This window comes from Bos javanicus, chromosome 5 (genome assembly GCF_032452875.1).
Source record: "Bos javanicus breed banteng chromosome 5, ARS-OSU_banteng_1.0, whole genome shotgun sequence".
NCBI classification, from domain to species: domain Eukaryota; kingdom Metazoa; phylum Chordata; class Mammalia; order Artiodactyla; family Bovidae; genus Bos; species Bos javanicus.
The window spans coordinates 112,026,993-112,047,194 of NC_083872.1; the positions used below are offsets into that span (position 1 = coordinate 112,026,993).

General features: G+C 41.3%; 1 protein-coding gene across 9 annotated transcripts in view; it reads left to right on the forward strand.

The window, feature by feature from the left end:
* Window positions 1-20,202, forward strand: part of TNRC6B (trinucleotide repeat containing adaptor 6B) — a 252,590-nt gene that overhangs the window by 174,510 nt on the left and 57,878 nt on the right. For 8 of the 9 annotated variants that reach the window (XM_061418603.1, XM_061418609.1, XM_061418606.1 and 5 more), the window contains 2 exons: window positions 10,356-10,443; window positions 15,232-15,253. In XM_061418603.1, the coding sequence (XP_061274587.1) occupies window positions 10,356-10,443; window positions 15,232-15,253 (110 nt within the window). Of the gene's footprint in view, window positions 1-10,355; window positions 10,444-15,231; window positions 15,254-15,294; window positions 17,546-20,202 lie in introns of those variants that run through there. The other variant, XM_061418610.1, reaches the window with a different exon arrangement.

A 20,202-nucleotide genomic window follows, 5' to 3' on the forward strand; every position in this document is an offset into this window, starting at 1 on the left:
TGTGTCTGCTTCCAGCTATTTTCAGAGAATACTGACTTCTGTCTATACTAGAGCAGGAGCTTCTCATTGGCCGTATCTAACTTAAGACAGACAGAGAATGGGATTCTGGGAAATGTTGTGCCAGGCTTCCCCTGCCAGCTGTAGGGGGTGGCAATGCTAGGCTGACAGTCAGGCACAGAAGGCATTGGGAGAGATACATGTAAGACCCTCTACTCAATCACGGAGCAGTAACTTAGCAACACTGTGAAACATAGGGGTGAGAAGTGGCTGTAACTCAGAAAGATGTGATTGCTGGGGAAGGCAGATGGGCTCTGCGACCGAACTGACAGTGGGGTATTATCTGTATGAGGAAGTGGCAGGCCTGCTCTGTTTGGTCCTGCCTTACCCAGCAATTGGATGCTCGTCGACACAGTGAATATGCCTAGGGGATGGTGGTGAGGGGCTAGAAAACCAGGTCACAGGTGAACTGTTTGAAGACTGTGAGGAAGCCTCTGGGATACATGATGGGTGGCTACAAATATGGATTTAGAAGACTTCTGTGCAGTCTGGAAAGGAAAGCTTAGGACCGGTGGGCGGAAGCTATAAGGAGATAATTCCCAAAGCAATATAAGGAACTTCCTACACAGCTGCACTAGGACTGAATAAAGATCTTTGTTAGATCTTTGTTAGAGACTGCTGGGCTGCGAGGCAAGAGTATATAAAGTATAAGAAGAGTCATTTCAAATGAGCTGTTTCTCAATCACCATTCTAACCCTGAAGGGTTTTGCAAGGGAAAACCTCCCCTATCACTCGTTATAACTTTTGCCACGTGGAATTTTTGAAAGTGAAAACAAGTTCTTGTAAATGTTTTTTCTTCCTTTTTCTGATTTGAGTAATTCCAAATAAACCTATTCCTTGCGTGTACCTTAGTTGTGGGATGTGGAGAGATTTGTGAGACACTTGGAGTCAGAGGTTATGTTCACAGAAGTATTGTTGCCGTATTTCACTGATTCTGAAATGCAGATTCTTTTTGTGCTTGACATACTTGAAATCTGCATTCCCCTACAGCTGATGGCCCCCTTTGACTATTGATACCTACATTTGCTGTCATCATGGTTTGTTTGCCTGCACAGATGTGGTCCTAGCTATTCCTCATGTCGTTTCAATTAAATTTCATGCGTATTTGATATTACACAAGTTGTCTAATTGACTTTTAATATATCTTTATAAAGATTACACTGTCATTTGGCACTGAAACACAGATAGGAATAACGGGGCATAAGCTTGATGTTAATGAGGTTAATATTTATCCTTGAAGAAATCAGTACAATTTCATATTTTCCTAGAAAGAACAGCCAAGTGCATTGTTTCTGTACTATTCAAAGTAAGGTCCAGGGACCAGCAGCTTGTTAGAAAAGGAGAATTGTAGGTCCCCATCAAACCTACTAAATAAGAGTCTGCATTTTAACAAGATTCCCATTAAAGATTGAGAAGCATCGCTTTACACAACCACACGTAGGAAGGTAACTCATATGTAGAAGGAGCAGTGTTAATTTTGTTGTTATTGTACCGTCGCAAAATCTTGTCCAACTCTTTGCGACCCCACGGACTGCAGCATGACAGGCCCCCGCGTCCTTCACTATCTCCAGAAGTTTGCTCACGTTCCATCCTCTGTCTCCCACTTCTCCTTTTGCCTTCAGTCTTCCCCAGCACGAGGGTCTTTTCCAAAGAGTCAGCTCTTCGCATCAGGTGGCCAAAGTATTGGAGCTTCAGTATCAGTCCTTCCTATGAATATTCAAGGTTGATTTCCTTCAGGATTGACTGGTTTGATCTCCTTGCAGCCAGAGAAACTCTCAAGCCGCCGTACAAAAGAATTGCCTGTCACGTATTACATGATGCAACTCAGGGCAGGAGAAATTTCTGCATCCCTCTAAATTAATAAAAAATGTATTTACCTTTATTTTGCTTAGTTTAATGTTACTATTTTCTTCCCATGAGCCACTCAATGTTAAAATGATTTTGATGCTTCAGTGTTGTTTGGCCTTGACTACTAATTTAATATCATGTGCAAATTACATTAGCATCCCATTAAATTCCCTCAGTCAGATCCAGCAAATGAAAAAACGTTAAGAACAAATCCAACACAGATCTTTGGAGTACCCTACTATGTAATTTCCTCTGCCGAAATGGATTTATTCCAGCATGCTCTCTTTCTGTGTGCATTTTTAATTAAAAACACTCTAAATGGATACTTCGAGCACTTTGCTTAACTCTTGTCATTGCACTCCTTTTGTTAATTGTCCTCACTCCAAATATGTGTGTGGTATCATTAATCCTTAATTGGTTATGACTGTTAATGGTTTTGTGTCTAGTTATTTTCTTACATTTTATAAATTGCCAGGATTACCATTTGTCTTTTAAGGAAGTAACTGTCTGTACAAGTCACGTATATTAGCTGTGCTTTAGTAAGCTTATGTAAATCTGTGTTGGACAGAGTTCTTAGTGTCAGACAGTGGAACTTTGACTGCTGCCAACGGTTTATTAAGTGTGATGCTGTCTCATAGATCCTTGGGAATCACACCACTGGGGGCCCCACGGGAACTTTTTCCTCTTCCTGTACATTCAGGAAACCGCTGTTAGAGGTTTCGGCTCCAGGACCACATCATGTCTGCTCCCTGAGAAGAGGGGTGCCCTGCACCCTGTCAGTTCCCTAGTAAAGTCACGCACACGTGCAACTTATTGGCAGAACATAAGTCACATTTCAATCTCTAGTTAAAAGGAGTTCTGGGAAATAGGCCAGAAGGGGCTTGGAGTTGATGTTGGCTTAGTTGACGTACTCTTCCACCACAAAGTGAAATAATAGCTTTTATTACTGGTACAGTACTAACATCCTCAGTAAAAGGATGATGCTGTGGATCACGTGGTAGAGGAACATTTTAAACACCCTGTGGTGTCATATTTACCACATACCTAATGTATGGAAGACGAGGGAACCTTGACTGATAAAACTGTACCAGTTAATTTGGACATTCTGGGGAGAAGTGTAGATTTTAGCCTATTTGGGGGAATACATTTTTTGAACGTCAGGACCACAGTGATTTCTAAAGTTCTTTTTGACTGTTCTGTGACTTTCATAAAGAGCTGTTAAAATATTTGTTTGAAATAGAAGTCCTTAAACGCTTTAAGAAGATAACTAAAAGATGAATCAGTATTTGAGGCTCTTTTTTTTTTCCCCATTAAAATTGTTATTGAGATAATTGTAGATTCACATGTGGTTGTAAGAAATAACATATTGAGATTCCAGGCACCTTTTACCCAGTTTGTGCCAGTGGTTTCTTCTGGTGGAACTATAGTATAGTATCATAGCCAAGAGACTGATTGATACAACTCACTGATCTTGTTTAATTTCCCCACTTTTACTTGTGTTTATTTGTGTGTGTGTATGTGTTTAGTTTTATAGTTGTATTACATGTAGCTTCCCTTATCTACCACCACTGTCATCAACAGGCAGAAGTCTCATCACCTTTAGGACCACTGGTGTCACCCTTTTTTTATAATCACCCTGCCTCAGCCCCTAGCAACCCCTGACAACTGCTTGTCATTTCAGAGTGTTCTATAAATAGATTCATACAGTATGTAACCTTTGGGATTGGCTTTTGTCACTTACCATAATCCCTGGTGATTCATCGACGTCGTTGATAGCTTGTTCTTTTACAGTGTTGGTTTGCTTCTGGCACATTTCATCTGTTGGGTGGATCTGTTGTATCCATTTGGATCTGCCTGCCTTAATTATTGGAGAAGGGAATGGCACCCCACTCCAGTACTCTTGCCTGGAAAATCCCATGGACGGAGGAGCCTGGTAGGCTGCAGTCCATGGGGTCGCTAAGAGTCGGACAAGACAGAGCGACTTCACTCTCACTTTTCACTTTCACGCATTGGAGAAGGAAATGGCAACCCACTCCAGTATTCTTGCCTGGAGAATCCCAGTGATGGGGGAGCCTGGTGGGCTGCCATCTATGGGGTCGCACAGAGTTGGACACGACTGAAGCGACTTGGAGGCAGCGGCGGCCTTGATTATATTATATATGGTTATGATCTGGAACCAGAGGTGCTGCGATACGTACCGACCAGAAAGTCGTCAGATGTTGACGGTGTTGTAGCCGGTTATTCATACCTGGCAGATCCTCTTTTCTCTTGGGTCAGTATATTGGTGACTGCTGCTTTCAAAGTATGAAGTTGTCAGCCCTGCCTCTGCTTGATACTTGAGGCTCAGTGGGCTTGAGCACATTAATTCAGGAACCATTGGCTGTGATTCCAGTTTTTGGAAAGAGGTTGATATCTTAACCTGGCTTATCACAAGCCGTGAATTCACCTGTCCAAGGTTCTGGTACTTTCAAAACACCAAAGGCACCCCAGTGTCCTGGAAATCACCGACTCAATGGACATGAGTTTGAACAAACTCGGGGAGATAGCAAACAACAGAGAAACCTGGCGTACTGCAGTCTGTGAGGTCGTAAAGAGTCAGATATGTCTTAGCGACTGAACAACAGCAACAACAGCAAAATACTGGTAAAGAACAGCAAAATACTGGTAAAGACGGAGGGCAGAGTTGTGAGGCGAGATACAGCTGTTCAGAAATTTAAGCTGAGGGGCACTTCTTGGTGGGCCAGTGGCCAAGACTTCACACTCCCAGTGTGGGAGGCCTGGGTTCCATCCCTGGTCAGGGAACTGGATCCCACATGCCACAAGTAAGACCAGGCGCAGCCGCAATAAAATCTGAACGGAGAGCGCCAGGAAGGCAAGCAGCACTGCGTGTGGAGTTGTTGGCCTCCAACACAGAGCTTGGCAAGTAGGCACTGAAATAGGAAGAAGGAAAGAGGAAAGGAACAGAATGGGGGAAGCTCTTAAGAAATAGAACGCCTAGTTTTTTTGGTGTGAGTGAGGACTGTTAGAAAATAAGCACAGAAAACTCTGACACCTGTGTGTGAGTTTTTGCTGTGGGGGAGGGGGCGGTGGGAGGAGGGAGGAAGAATATCCCTCCCCCCAAAAAATAAAAGCCCAAATTCATACCGAGCACCCTCCCATCCCAGGATCTTTGAACTTACTGTTCTCTCTGCCTGGTCGGTCACTCTTCTCCCAGGTAATTTCCTTCATTCCAATCTCTCACGGTCTCAGAGAGGCCTTCCATGAATGCACATCTTGTGTAAAGTACCCTGTCATCTTCCCTGCCCCTTCCCTCTTGGTCGCGCTCTAGCTCCTTTCTCAGCTTTATTTTCTTGGTGATGTTGTGTGTGTACATTTGTCTGTCTGTCTCTGTCTAGACCATCAGGCCCCAAGGCCACTGGTACATCCCTAATGCCTAGATCAGTGCCTGGCACATACTAGTAACTCAGTGTCTGTCTGCTGAGTGATTTAACTAGTTAAATTTAATTGAGGCTTTTTCTTTCGAACCATGTCCCATTGAAAAGATAGAAAAGCGTCTCTCGCTCTACCATCATGCAGTTGGTAACCTCCAGTGGAGGACCTCGTGTGTCCTAGGATTTGTGCTGGGTGGTAAGAAGAGGAAGGGCAGCAGTGGACTTCACTGTAGCAAACGCAGGCCTACTCAGCTTCCCGTTCTGCCCTGAGCAGGGCAGGCCAGCTCCTGTGAAGACAGGAGCAGCAGCTCTGAAAGCGGGAGGGGGAAAATGGGCTTTTCATGACAGAATTAGAGGTGGAGGAAGTGTCGGTTTGTGTGTGTACACCAGTCCCAGTTTGATCCCTTATTCAGTTCCCAGATGTGTTCCTTGAATTTGAGAAGTGCGGTGACGTTCAGCAGGGCCCGGCTACCCCTCTGATCTCATCCACTGCCTTCTCCCTTATTCGCTCAACTCCAGCCTCCTTGCCAAACACACCAGTGTCATTCCTTTCTGCTGCTGTCCCTCTGCCTGGAATCCGCTGGCGCAGACAGCCACATCTCCCTCACCTCAGTGGGTCTCCATGCTTCGGCCCCCTTATCAGAAAGGCCTTTTCTAACCATGTGTAAGGTGGAACCCTCTTCCCTGCCTGTCCTTCTCAGGGCCAGACAAGAGGCCGGGCAGAGATGGTGAGATGTACAGAGGAGGGTGAGTTTCTTATGGGTTGAAGTTGTCAGGGAAGGCTTCACTGAAGCAGACAACTACTGAGCCAGGACTTGACAACACAGTAAGGTGTGACTGAGCACCAAAAAGGAGGACGGTTTTTGCATCAGGTATGCACAGTAGGTGAGGGTAGTGTAGAAATAGGACCTGCAGTGTGACTGGCCTTCGATGTCAGCTCTAGGGAATTGGCATCTAGATATCCAGCTCTGGACCTCCCCACGTGGTCTTGGAGGTTTTGGATGTGTGAAACAGCCAGTTTCTAGGAATGCCAGCATTGTCACTCTTTAATGTCCTGAACTTGCAGACAGAAGTCTTGCTCTGCTTCAGCTCTGATGAGTATTGAGAGTCTCCCCTTTTATTCAAATACGGCCTTTCTCAAAAACAAGTCCCTTGCACATACTTCTTGAAACCAGTAGTTGTTTATTTAAAAAAAAAAAGAAAAGGAGAAAGAAAACACTCGTATTTTCTTCACCTTAGACATTTTAAGAGTAGTTTTGGCTTTTTACCATTCTTGATTTATTCTAGATTACGGTGTTTACACTTGCATCTGGCTAATGGTAAGCTTAACACGAGAATTTAGAGTAGTCATTTTCAATTCCAACTACATGTTAGAACCACTTGGGGTGGGGGCTTTGGAAAAAAACCCATAGATTCCTATGTGATTGATCTGGAATGTTGCCTCTGGGAGTGGTTTACTACCATTTACTCTTTGGCCCCTACCTCAGTGTGACCTTTGTAACAGAAGGATCACACTTTGCTTTTGGTGGTTGTATCCCTTTAGTCCCCTTCCATTTGGAACAGTTCCCCCATCTTCCCTTGGTGTTCGTGACCTAGAAATTTTTGAAGATTTTAAACCCATGATATTCTAAAATGTCTCCCAATTTGGGACTGTTTTGATGTTTCTTTATGATGATATTCAGGCTATGCATATCGTAGGATTATTGCTGTGTTCTCAGAGTCTCCTGTCAGGTTACTCAAAATTTCAGTGTGTCCCATCATTGATGATCTTCATGTGGATTACTTAACTAAGGTGCTAGCCACCCGGCTTCTCCTCTGTATAATTATTGTTTTCTCCTTTGTAGTTAATAAGTGTTTCGTGATGTGGTGCTTTAAAGTTATGTGAACATTACATTCCTTGGTGTTTCAAGGTATTCACTGATTTCTTTCTGTATGGACTCACGTTTTCCTATCTTATACAATGGCTTATAATCTGTTGCTATCATTACTTATTTTGAGTGTCATATTGTCCCAGATTTAGCTTGTAAGACCCTCTTCAGGCTTCTGTGACCATTTGACATGTCCCTTCATTTGTCAAAGATTTTCTTGCTTGTTGGAAAACAAGCATTTCAGCTCATTTTGTGCTTTTCATCATCAAGCTCCCAAATTAGTTCTTTCTCAAAAAAAAAAAAAAACTGTGATTCTCTTAGTGAAGGATGGTATTTAGAAGCCATAATCTGGGTTTGAAGTATGTTCATAGCTACTATATTTGGATGTTGCTTGTTCCCAAGTCCTCTCAGTGATAGAGCTAGGGAATAAGTATGTGTATTTGCATACATGAAGGAATATAAAATTGCATCTACTTTTTTTTGTTATGTCTGGCCCTGTGTATTAAAAATCATGAGTTCATGCCAATAACTAATACTGATCCAACTCCATGGGGTTCATTTGAGTTTTCTTTTTCCATTTTGGTAACTCCTTTTTTCAATACTGAGAAACGTGACTGTTGTCATCCTTAATGTTATTATTGGTCAGTCCCCCACGTAACTGATCTCCCATCACTACCACCATAGATGTGTGGATGCTCTCTTCACCCCTGCTGGGCTCTGGCACAGCATAGAGATATTTCAGAGTTCTGCAAATGGTTCTAAGGTGCAGCCAGCATACGGCACAACTGAAACAGAAGAAGGTGAGCCCCACACTTTCTAATTGATTATTAAGTGAATGATGAGGTGAAGTCAGGTTTGGTTTGGGAAAATGAATTCTTCCTAAGAAAGTGAGATTTAAAGAGAAGACTCGATTCTACCAACACACAGTAAAAGATCAGGGTGAAAGCACAGTCTGTCTCCTGGAAAGCTTCAAAAAATATTTGTTTTGGAAATAAATCTGCTTGTAGTGAACATAAGTTTCAATCCCTTCCCCTGAATTACCTGTTTATAGGAAAAAATATTTGAAAAGGTTAGTTGTTTTTTTGAGAATGTGTCTCATTAATGACTAACTGCTTTTCTTTGTTTTACCTTGCCTTTTTAAAATAAACTTTAACAACATTATGCTTTTTAGAGCATTGACTATTCAAACAGATACTCATTCAGGCTATGGTTGCTCTTTTTCTGTAGTCAGTTGTACTTTAAAATATGGAAATCAAGTTACAGTAACTGGGTCACGAGGAACCCCATCTTCTCCTTCCATTTGCAGCCAGAGGAAGCAAGAGGTTCTAAGAGCCAAATATAACAGGATCTGCAGCCAGCCTCCCTTAGATGGTCAGCATCTATCTTGCCAATTTTCATAAATCCATTTTCTTAAAGTAGTACACGACTGCAAGTAGATTTTCACCAGGAACTTCACACTTAGGCTGATGTACACATAATCCAGCTCCAAAGAAAGCAGCCTTAAGCCTAAGGAAATTATAGTAAAATCTCTTCTTTGGTTGTAGTTTTTAAGTTGTCATGGATGTTCGGCTTCCCGGTTGACTCAGTGGTAAAGAATCCGCCTGCAATTCAGGAGTTGCAGGTTCGATCCTTGGGTTGGGAAGATCCCCAGGAGCAGGAAATGGCAACCCACTCCAGTATTCTTGCCTGGGAAACCCCATGGACAAGAGGAGTCTGGCGGGCTACAGTCCATCAGGCTGCAAAACAGCTGGACACGACTTAGCAACTAAACAAGGTGGACAGCAACAACATGGCGTTGTGTTGGAATGTGAATTGTGCACTTTAGGCTTTTGTGTATTTATGCCCAGAAGTATAGGAGACAGGGCAGCATCTGTGAATGTAGAAAGAGCCACTGAAAACGTGATGTATAGGTAAAACACTTCGTTTGCGTGTTCAGTTCTTACTTTCTGTAAATGAAGTGTCACTGCCTGTTCATGGGAGTGTGCCTCAGTGCTGGCCCTTGGTTCCTTCTGGGTAGGTTGAGGGAGTTTCAGTCCCCAAACTTGAGTCCTTCAGGAACCATCATTGGGGTTTTTGCCATGTCTGCAGACATTTAACGCTTTTCTTTGTTTGACTTTCAACTTAGCCTTTATCTAAGTGATAATCTATGAAACCATGGATTTGCTGTCGGACCCCCTAAAACCACAAGTATTGCAGATGGCATCTCGTCAGTTGTTGGGAACTGGGAGCTTGATTTCTAACTCTCTTTTCCAGCTCTGAAATTCAATAAGCTTGGCATCTGGGGTTTCCAGCTGTGAGTTTTGAAGTAAGCGCCAGTGGTTGTTTATGTGTTTTTCCCAGTTGATACATAGAAGTAGAAGTCGTCAACTTTCTATATATATTAGAATATTAGATTGTATGTAAGAATATTTTAAGTAATACAGTAAGTATGGCATTTTGCAGTTATTTTTCAAATGTGAGGGATAAATTACATGATCTTAGTTTCTTGTACATATTTCTCCAACTAGAATGCTTATTTTTATTTTTAATTGAGGAGAGCAAAACCTGGTGATCCTAACTGTGAAATCACCCAGTAGGGAATACATGGATTTACAGGACCTTCAATACAGCCTTAAAAACACAAGTAGAAAACATGTAAAACATACAGTGTTAATAATGTAGAAGAAAAATACAGAATTTAGAACATAGGGTTTTATATTCACTGCTCTGAAGATGTCATGGGAAAATACCTAAATTATGATAAATACCTGTATACTGTAACTGAAGTCATATATTCTGCATTATTTGTGAGGAGTATTGTCAGAAGCCAACACAATGTTGTCATATATTCAAATTAGGTTCTTTGCTGAGTGGAAATACAATAACCATGTGTGTGTGTGTTTAGAAAGATATTATAAAAACTCACTTTACTGGACTTCTTTAAAACCAAACTTAATATCATGTTGCAAAAGGGGTTACAGACCAAAATAAGGAGGATAAGTAAATACGCTAGGTTTTATGTATCCTGCTAGCTTAAACGGAGTACTGTGCTCTGCTCAGTCAGAGATGAAATGTTTGTCGCCTTGCACACCATCTGTAAGCATTTAATTTGCTACACAAACAGACTGTGGGTATAGGTGTTTAACCTTGTGGCATGGCATTACTTTAACAGAGAGAAGGAGCACGAAAGGGAAGAACAGTTAATGGAAGACAAGAAAAGGAAGAAAGAGGATAAAAAGAAAAAAGAAGCCACTCAGAAGGTGGGTTTAATCAGTTATGTCTGTCTTTACATCCGCCGCAAATCTAGAATGAGTTGCCTTGTCTTGGATGCCTGACATCTTAATAATGCTACTTGAGGGATTAGTTTCCTTGAGAGCTTTAAGATTTGAAAGTGGGAGAAAGTTAAAGACCTGCACTGGTTATCGTGAAGTAGATGTTAAATTAATGCTGCAGCTGATTTTATTGAAAACAACAGTGAGTAATATCAAGAAAAGCAGGAGAGTTACCAACAGTTAAATGCTTGTGTTTCCTTGTCTGTATCGTAATTAATCTCCATTTTCTTAAGCAAGTTTATGGAATGATTTTTCAAAGCTTGCTAGAGTTTGCCTTGATATTGTCCTTCTGGTCCACCTACATTGTCATTTTATATGAGTCTGCTTTTTTGATAATTCCATTAAAAAAAAATCTCCCTCAAAATCCATAAAGAATCCTCCCTCAAAGAGGATCTGGTGGGGGAGGGGGAGCGCAACTTCCCTGGTGGTTCAGTGGCTAAGACTCTGTGCTTCGAATGCAAAGGCCTGGGTTCGATCCCTGGTCAGGGAACTCGGTCCCACATGCCACAAACAGGAGTTTGCATGCCACAACTAAAAATCCCACGTATTGCAGCTAAGACCTGGCACAGCCAAAGAAATAAATATATATATATGATTTTTAATTAAAAGACGGTCTGGTGGGCCTGCTTAGTGCTCTGAAGGAGTTGGTATTTCATGGCTTTGAGGCATTTGCTTAGGGAAAAAGAGATGCTAAAAGGAAAAAAGACATAGAACTGACCGATGTCAGCTGTCAGGGCTGTGGGGAACAGAGAGTGGCTAGACCTCCCTGCCCTGTCCCCTCTGCCCTGGCCACAGTCTGAGCTGACTGCCTGCCCTCACTGCTCTTTTAGCTTCAAGAGCTTCACCTGATGGGCTCTGGTTCGGCAGCGGTGCTTTGCCACCTTTGCAAAGTGCCTGGCAGAGTCGCTCTGCCTCCAGTTCTTGTTACCACTGTCTGACACACTTGGGAAGCAGACCCTCACCATGAGGCAGGTTTGAGGGTCCCTGCTATGGAGCCAGGTTATTGAAGCTAGGTTTAGGGAGGGGGGCAACTGTTAACAGGGTTCAGAGGGAACTCTAGATTTAGAACAGACTCAAGGCATTCAAACTCAAGGGACACTGCAAGTTTGCCCTGCGTCGTTAGATAGCATTTCCCTTAATTCTGTTCTCTGAATTATTGAAATCACGTAGGAGTGCCAGCATAAGACACAATACTGGAAATATTTTCTGGCTTAGATTGCATGTGACCCTGCTGCATTAAACATGTGAAATGTAATTTATCTTCAAGGCTTAATTAAAAGGAATATTCATTATTGTTTGGTGCCGTAATAGACTACTTTACTCTTTAAGGTTTTGTCTGCTTTTAATTGTGTTTCTGGCTTTATTAATAGTGGCGGGCTCACCATCGCATCTTCATGCTGTTAGGATACCTGCTTCTAATCTGAGCTTGTTGAAACTGTCTAAAATGACGGGACAGATTCTGAATTAAAATGTCAGATGACAACCCAGAGGCTTGTTTTATACTTGGTGGACACAGCCACCTTCCATGTCACTGAAGTTGTTACCTGTGGGGCCACCATCTCTGGGTTGTCAGAGGCGCTGCCCCTGTAGCCACACATACTGACTGTCCTATGGGAGTGATGGGAGAGTGAAGCTCAGTGAGGCTTTCTTTCCTTAGGGCATTCCCATTTCATCCACTAAATTGGTACAAGAAATGGATTTTGCAGTCTGTGGGACTGCATGGTTATAAGCTCTCCACTGGGGAACTTGAACAAAGGCTGATAACAGGAAAATGCCAAATAGAGTGAGTGTTTTGGGCCTTGTGGACAGTTCATCTTTGTTTTTCACATAGGTAACAGTGTCTTTTAGCCTGAAATATCAATGCTAGAAGTGATTACTAATAATGTGCATCTGTAAACTTTTGTTGTGGATCCCCCTAATAGAAAAATGATTTAAAATAAAAGATGGTGTGGGTTCCTTCAAGAGTGAATGGGGATTATTTGTGCAGAGAATTTCGTATGTACAGCTGGACTGTCTACCCTGTGTGCTTGGTCTGCATTAAGAACTGGTTTAAAAATTATGGCCAAGAGAAGTATCACTGTAAATGAATTTTCACATGGTTAATTAAGAACAATAAAAATTTGGTCACGTTTGTTCAAAAATGTTCTAAATTGACTGGGACAGGGTCTAAGCTTGACACATGGTCTTTGATATTGTTTTACCATCCTGAACCATTGTATAATTTCAGAATTAGATTCTGATTTAGCACTTTAAGGAGCAAGCACAAAGCTCAGCATGTGACTGTCTTAGTGGTTTTTAACCTCACTGTAGAGACAGCATCTCAACTAAGAGGCTTAAAATGTGCTATGATGCAAAGAATTGTAGAGAATGTGCCAGTGGCCCTGTAATGGGGTCACACACTCGTTCAGTCAGAGTGTGTGGTGCCTCTTCTTAGTGCTTCCACATCTTGCTCGCGGCCTACCCCATTGCTTTATAATCATCTCTTCGTGTCTGTCTTCCCTATTAGCCTGGCTGTAAGTTTCTCGAGGTTTTATTCATATTTATATTTCCAGTAACTAGGACAGTGCCCAGGACAAAAGCATTACTCAAAAAAATGTTTGTTTAGTAAGTAAATGGTCAAGAATGAATGCTAGCAACACAATGTTCATGAAGAACTGACTTTTATTTAGCTAAATTAAATTATTTATACATAGAAATTAAATTTATACATAGAAATTAAAATGAGCTGCTTTCCCATTGTTCTCAGTGGTTATGGCGGTTTGCTCTTTCTAAAACCATCCCTGAGTAAACGGTGTTAGATTTCCAGTTATGAGGGAGGTGTCTGAGAAGGATTCGCCTCGCATTCATTAGGCTGATGCTGCTCAAGGATCATTGTTTAGTGTTAGCAGAACCCATGCTTTAATTATCCAGCTTTTCACCGTCTTGGGGGACAACACTTTTAAAAGAACCCACATTTTAAGACACATTTGACATTAGTTGGATTTGTTGCTTACAGCTAGGGAAGACATTGACTTCCTGTAATAACTGATCTTCCAGATGGCATTCTAAGAAGTATTTATTTACTGTGGTATAAATTGCCGTAAGGAATTGATATGTGGTTGCAAATCAGTTCATTCTTGGATAGGTGGGGTTACAGAAAAATTATACAGTAGAACTGAGCTGTGTAACAGTTAGTACTGGGAAACATTCATTTTAAGAGGCTGCTTAGCACAAATTCAGTACAGCTGAATTAGCTTGCTTTTAATGGAAGAATGTAAGAAATACTCCAGGAGGTCGTCCAAATGGATTGTTTAATTCAGTGGTGTGCTGGAATCCATTTTGAAGCGGGCTGGTTAGCCACAGGACAGACCTTCCGAAGATGAGCATGTTTTCATGAACGTCCAGAGCGGTAACTTAGTATGATTACCAGCCACAAATAATCAGAGCTCTTCTTTTCTATAGGAATATTTTGGTTACAGAAGTTGGAGGACCAATACAAAAAAATTTTTTTGAAGATTAGCAATTGGGAACAAGGGGTCAAAATAACCCATGATCTCAATAATGTGATTTAACCCCTGTTGGAATTCTGGTACATTTCCTTTGGAATGTTTTCTTATTCATGACCTTTTGTGGTTTTGTTTAAATATTACAGGGCATGGATAATTAGATGCCCTCCTTTATTTTCCCCTCTTAATAGCAGAAGAGTTTTCCATGTGGCTCCTAGTCATCATTTCCAAACTCTCAAAACCCATTATTATATTTAGGATGGCCAACCTTTTAGGCTAATCACTTCCAGAAATGTATTAGTTACTATATAAAGAAATACTTTCAACAAAGTAGTCTGTATTTGTTCAAATTTATGTGTGTCTGTATGCTCAGTCACTCAGTCATGTCCGACCCTTTGCAACCCCATGGACTGTAGCCCGCCAGGCTCCTCTGACCCTGGGATTTCCCAGTCAGGAAAACTGGAGTGGGTTACCACTTCCTTCTCCAGGGGCTCTTCCCATTCTAGGGATCAAACCCACGTCTTTTATGTCTCCTGCATTGGCAGGCGGGTTCGTTATCACTGCTCTACCTGGGAAGCCACATTATGATTTCAATCTTATTTCACATTAAATTTTCTATAAACTTTGATAATTATAATAGCAAACAGTTATTGAGCATTGCTATAGGTTATCTGGCTTAATCTTTACAGCAGTCCTTTGCAGAGAGATAACTGTTATTATCTTCATTCAACAGATAAACAGAAAACTGAGATCACACAGACAGGAGGTGGCAGAGCTTGGTTTTGAATCCAACTTTCCTACTGTGATCTCTGATGCCTCTGAGCGTGGGCCCTTAAACTTTGCTTTCTAGATTTGAAGTCAGGTGTCTGGGTCCATACTCACAGGGAAATCTTTTTGTATCTGTGGTTAATTTTGTTCCTGGGCCTTACATCCATTTCCTTTTCTGGATGTCAGAATGGGAAACATTATCCCCAGTGCAGGGACCGCATTATTTATCAAGAGTGAATGCTTTTTGTCTTAATTTTTGGACTCTTTCATAATGACGGTCATGTAAGTTACAGCCAGACATATGGCCATTGTCTTTAGAGGGATGTCTGAGCTGACTTTTTCTGAATTTTAGCTCTGCCTATGTATCTGACAGCTTGAATTATTTGAGGTTTCAGAATTACAGTAATCTTATATGCTGGTTTAGAAAGCAAGTCTCATTTACCTGTGTCTGTTTATTTTGTAGGTCACGGAACAAAAAACCAAAGGTAAGATTTTCTTTTTCTTTCTTTTTCGATTTGTGCTCTTTTGTGTTTAGATTTACACTTGCTGACTCAGCCTCCAATCCACTTGATGCATGAGGGTGGGTGTAGAGTACGGTTGGTTGTCTGCAGTCACTGAAGAGCAGTAATGACAGACTAAAAGCACTTATACTAGTGTTTCTAGTTGGCCTTATGTTTCTTCAGGAGGCAGGAGAGTAGATAGAGTAATTCCCCATTTTAAAAGTAAGGAGGTCGTGATTTTGAACAGAACCTTTTCAGAATTTTTCTTAGAACAATAACAAAAGCAGCACACTTGCCCCTACTTTACAGATCGCAGCTGCAGAGAGTTGTTAGCCATCTTGATCCGTGACAGGCATTGAGTATGAAAACGAGTGTTATATTTAGGATGGTCCCACTGTCTTCTGAGCTAGAGCCTGGAATATGCTTTTTGAAAAGATAATGTACTTTACCTCTTACAAAATACTGATATGTGGTAAACAGAAGCAGATATCCCTGAGGTCATTCTTAACCTCTAATGGTCTGTGTGTTTTCACTTCTTTCTCCTCTGTTACTTTTGACTATGCGGTCTTGTCTGGTGATGGTCCTGCTTTTGGTGAATCCCGTTAAGGACGGGAGACATCATTCCTTGAGACCAGTGTTGTAGCCTCTATCCTCGCCCATTTGAATATGATGTTCTCTCCTAGCATATGCACTCGAATTATCTGCATAGAGCTGTCAAAACACCCAAGCCTGTTCTCTTCCCACACCTTCATGGTCCCAAGCCACAGCCATAACAGGTGTACTTAGGGAAGTTCTGTAGATGACCACAGTGTGTCCCAGATTGAGAACCACTGTCCTAGATGAAGGGAATTGTGATAACCTGGGGGAAGATAGGGTCATAGAGAAGCCACGGCTTGATGAGAGCTTCACTGAGGACTGGTTTCTTCATTGTTCTGTTTTGTTGGACTAAGCATGGCACACAGTGACGGAAGACTAATAAAGGCAGTACTAGTTTCTTACGAAACTTAGTTCAGGAAAACAGATTCTCAGATGAGTAGACATTACTGCCATATATTTCTAATCAAAAGGCATTTCAGGGAATTCCCTGGTGGTCCAGTGGTTAGGACTCCAGGCTTCCACTGTAGGGGACAGAGGTTTGATCCCTGGTCGGAGAACTAAGATTATGCATACCTCATGGTGCTGCCAAAAAAAGAAAAAAGGGAAAGAAAGGCATTTCAAAGGAGAAAACAGTCTAGAATTTTGTACTGATTTATAAAATGAGCAAAACTTACTAGTTGTAATTATTTTAATTAGTTAAATAGCGTTCTCCCTTTGTACTTTGTCAATTCCTAACCCAGAAATAGGCATTATTTTGAAAGTATCTCTGTAAATTACTTGTTTGAAATATAAATTATACTTTACTATAGAAACAGAGTTATTGATCATGAAACAGTGTCCATATTTTCTAAACCAACATACTATCTAGGAAAGGACTTTGGCATTTAAGTGTTTTTATAGGACTTTTTGATGACTTATGGGGACAACAGATGAGAAAATTGGCATTTTCCTAAAAAAATCCAGACTCTGTGGTTACTGGAACACAGTGGTTGGGTTCCTGGGCCTGGCCACAATTTTTAATACTTGTGAAGCCAAGGACCAGTTGAGCTGTTGAAACAAGCTGCTCTGTATGTTAAGTGGTGTTTCTATTGGAAAACTGAAAATCCGCTAGATTTTTCTTTCTTTTTTTATTTGTACCAGGTCTGTTCTTAGAATCACATTCCTCTTTCCTCTGCCAAAGCCTTAAAAGTTAAATTTTCTTTTTTACTTCTACCAAAGTTTCCCTCTGTTTAGGGTTTTTCTTATACCTACCATAAAATGGAGTACAGTTTCACAGTTTCCATATTCCCTTCAAAAATTAAAGTAAAATAATTCTGAAGTGAGCCGAGAGCCTGTTTTGAGTCTCACAATGGATTTAATTGTTAAAACCAGAGAATAAAAATAAAAATTATCCCTGAGATATGTTAGACCATAAGAAAACGGAGGCCCTGATCTTTTTACCTTTTTTTATCCTATTTTACAGCCGTATCTTCATCTTTGTTCCCAGGAGTCTGCCCGAATCCCACTCCTCTTCCCTCAGCTGATGTTTCTGGGTCCTGTTCCTCTTCCCAAAGATGATGCCTGCCTTGGGCAGCCTCCCCTGAATTCTGAATCCACCTCTCTTTCCCCAGCAGATCCTATGAGAAAAAAAAGAAAAGACTGTGTTGGTGTCAAGGCTCTGGTTGTACAGAGAGAACTGAAGTAAGATTTGTCCATATTTTGGAGGAAAAGTAGATTCAGTGTATACTTTTTATCCTCCATCATTTTTTTTTTAAAGGGTGAGGATTTTTGGAGAGAACAGAACGGGGCTTTCAAGTGGGGGTGATGGGCATGGGCTGGAACTGGGCCTGCTACTCAGGTAACAGATGCTGAAAGGTACTTAGGTAGCAACTGATCTTGTTTGTTGGGTGTTGGTCTTGGAATTGGACACGTTTGTAGGATTGATGTAATAGACCAGATTTAACAGGGATGAAGGATACAATTAGGATTAAAGAGGTAGACTGTGTAATGGAAGGGTTTGGACTTAACCATCTAGTGTTGTTGCGAAGGTACTAGGTTTTAGGGTGACAGTTGGCTTAATGGAAGTTACTAATATGAAATAATTGATTTATAGAAACACAACTTTAAGCTACATTACTAGAAATACAGTATCTTGGCAGGGATTTGCAGTTCCTATACTGGGCACCACTCTATGGAAAGAAACAGAGATCAACCTCTATTGGATGGACCTTGAGAAGTTTGGGTCAGATCAATCAAGGAATTGAAACTTTTGTCCCCTCTGGGAGGACTAGACACTGGAAGGGGGGAGGGAATGTTTAACCCCCAAGGAAAGGCTTCTCACATGGGGAGGCTCTGATAACTTCAAAGATCTGAAGGACTTTGGTGCCTGACACTTAGCATTCCCTTGGTAAATGTCTGTTGGTGAGTCAAACAGGGAAAAACTTCTGGCTCAGTATAAGTTAAAATGTTTAGATATTGTTGTCCAAAGCAAATTCATAATCTTTACCCACCTGGGACACAACAAAAAAACAATGTTTTCCCATCATCATGTCTGGGATGATGGACCATTTTATTCCACTGGCCAAAACGCTTATCTTTGAGTCTATTCCAGAAATCCTATTACAGCCACTACATGGTGCTCATCGTAATAACCTTCAGTTCAGTTCAGTCACGTCCGACTCTTGGCAACCCCATGAACCACAGCACGCCAGGCTTCCCTGTCCATCACCAACTCCTGGAGCTTACTCAGATTCATGTCTGTCAAGTCACTTATGCCATCCAACCATCTCATCCTCTGTCGTCCCCTTCTCCTCCTGCCTTCAATCTTTCTCAGCATCAGGGTCTTTTCCAGTGAGTCAGTTTTTCGCATCAGATGGCCAGACTATTGGAGTTTCCGCTTCAGCATCAGTCCTTCCAATGAATATTCAGGACTGATTTCCTTTAAAATGGATTGGTTGGATCTCCTTGCAGTCCAAGGGCCTCTCAAGAGTCCTCTCCAACACCACAGTTCAAAAGCATCGATTCTTCGGCACTCAGCTTTCTTTATGATCCAACTCTCACATCCATACATGACCACTGGAAAAACCATAGCTTTGACTAGACGGACCTTTATTGGCAAAGTAATATCTCTGGTTTTGAATATGCTGTCTAGGTTGGTCATAGCTTTTCTTCCAAGGAGCAAGAGTCTTTTAATTTCATGGCTGCATGTACTAACCTTGGGTCTACTCTAATTTGAGCTTCCCTGGTGGCTCAGTGGTAAAGAATCTGCTTGCCAGTGCAGGAGATGGGGGTTCAGTCTTTGGGTCGGAAAGACCCCCTAGAGAAGGAATTGGCAACCCAGCCCAGTATTCTTGCCTGGGAAATTCCATGGACAGAGGAGTTGGACATGACTTAGCGACTAAAACAACAAACAACAACTAGTCTAATTTATTAATATTTAAGGCAGGCTCCACCCCCACCCCCGAGGTTCTACCAGTTCCCATTAAACTGGGAACAAAATCACTAATGATTTAATGAGGAGAGAAGCTTCCAGTGAGATGATTTGGGGAAAAGCCAGTGTGCATTGAGTTTGGGGAATGAGTGGAAGGTAAAGAAACAGAGACAGTGCTTAGAGGTTGCTGAACAGTGTTTGAGCTTGCATCTGCCACTCTATGTGTCATCAGTCTTTAAGATTTTTTTGTATTGCACTAATTATTATTCACCAAGAAATTATTCAGTCTAAAATAATGTCTTTTGTAGAACATGTTTATATTTTAACTATTACTTTTAAAAGATTACTGGAAGATTTTTTTTTTGGTTTTGTTTTTTAATGTTTGATACCATCAAGGTATTTAAAGAAAATAGTTTATTGGTCCTGCCCATCTCAGAATTTTCTTAAGAAAACTCTTATCTGAAAAAGCATCTTATTGAAGTTTTTCAGAAGTAGAGGCAATTAGAAGTTCAGACTATAAGATGAGATGAGATTGGTATAAAATAATGGCAACAGAGAAGGGGAGAAGATTGAATCATTAGAGGAAGTAAATGGTTTTTGGAAGTAAATGAATGGAAATTAGAAAGTAGGATACCCAGTTTTTTCCACACTGTCTTTATTCCCCCTTTGAAGCAGAGATCAGGTTTAAGCCACAGACCTTTTCTCTGGAAAATAAGAAACTATGCCTTTATTTTGAGCAGCTCATCTTCAGAAATATTTGTACCACAAGCTGCAAACCATTAAGATTCAGAGAGAAAAGAGACGACCTGAAAAGTAATTCAGACTTAATCATAGTTTCCCTCTCCTCAGTTATCCCTGATGTTCTGGAGTATGACATGATACCTGCAGGGATTCTGATGTCTCTAGTTGGACTTCAGGATGCAGGTTG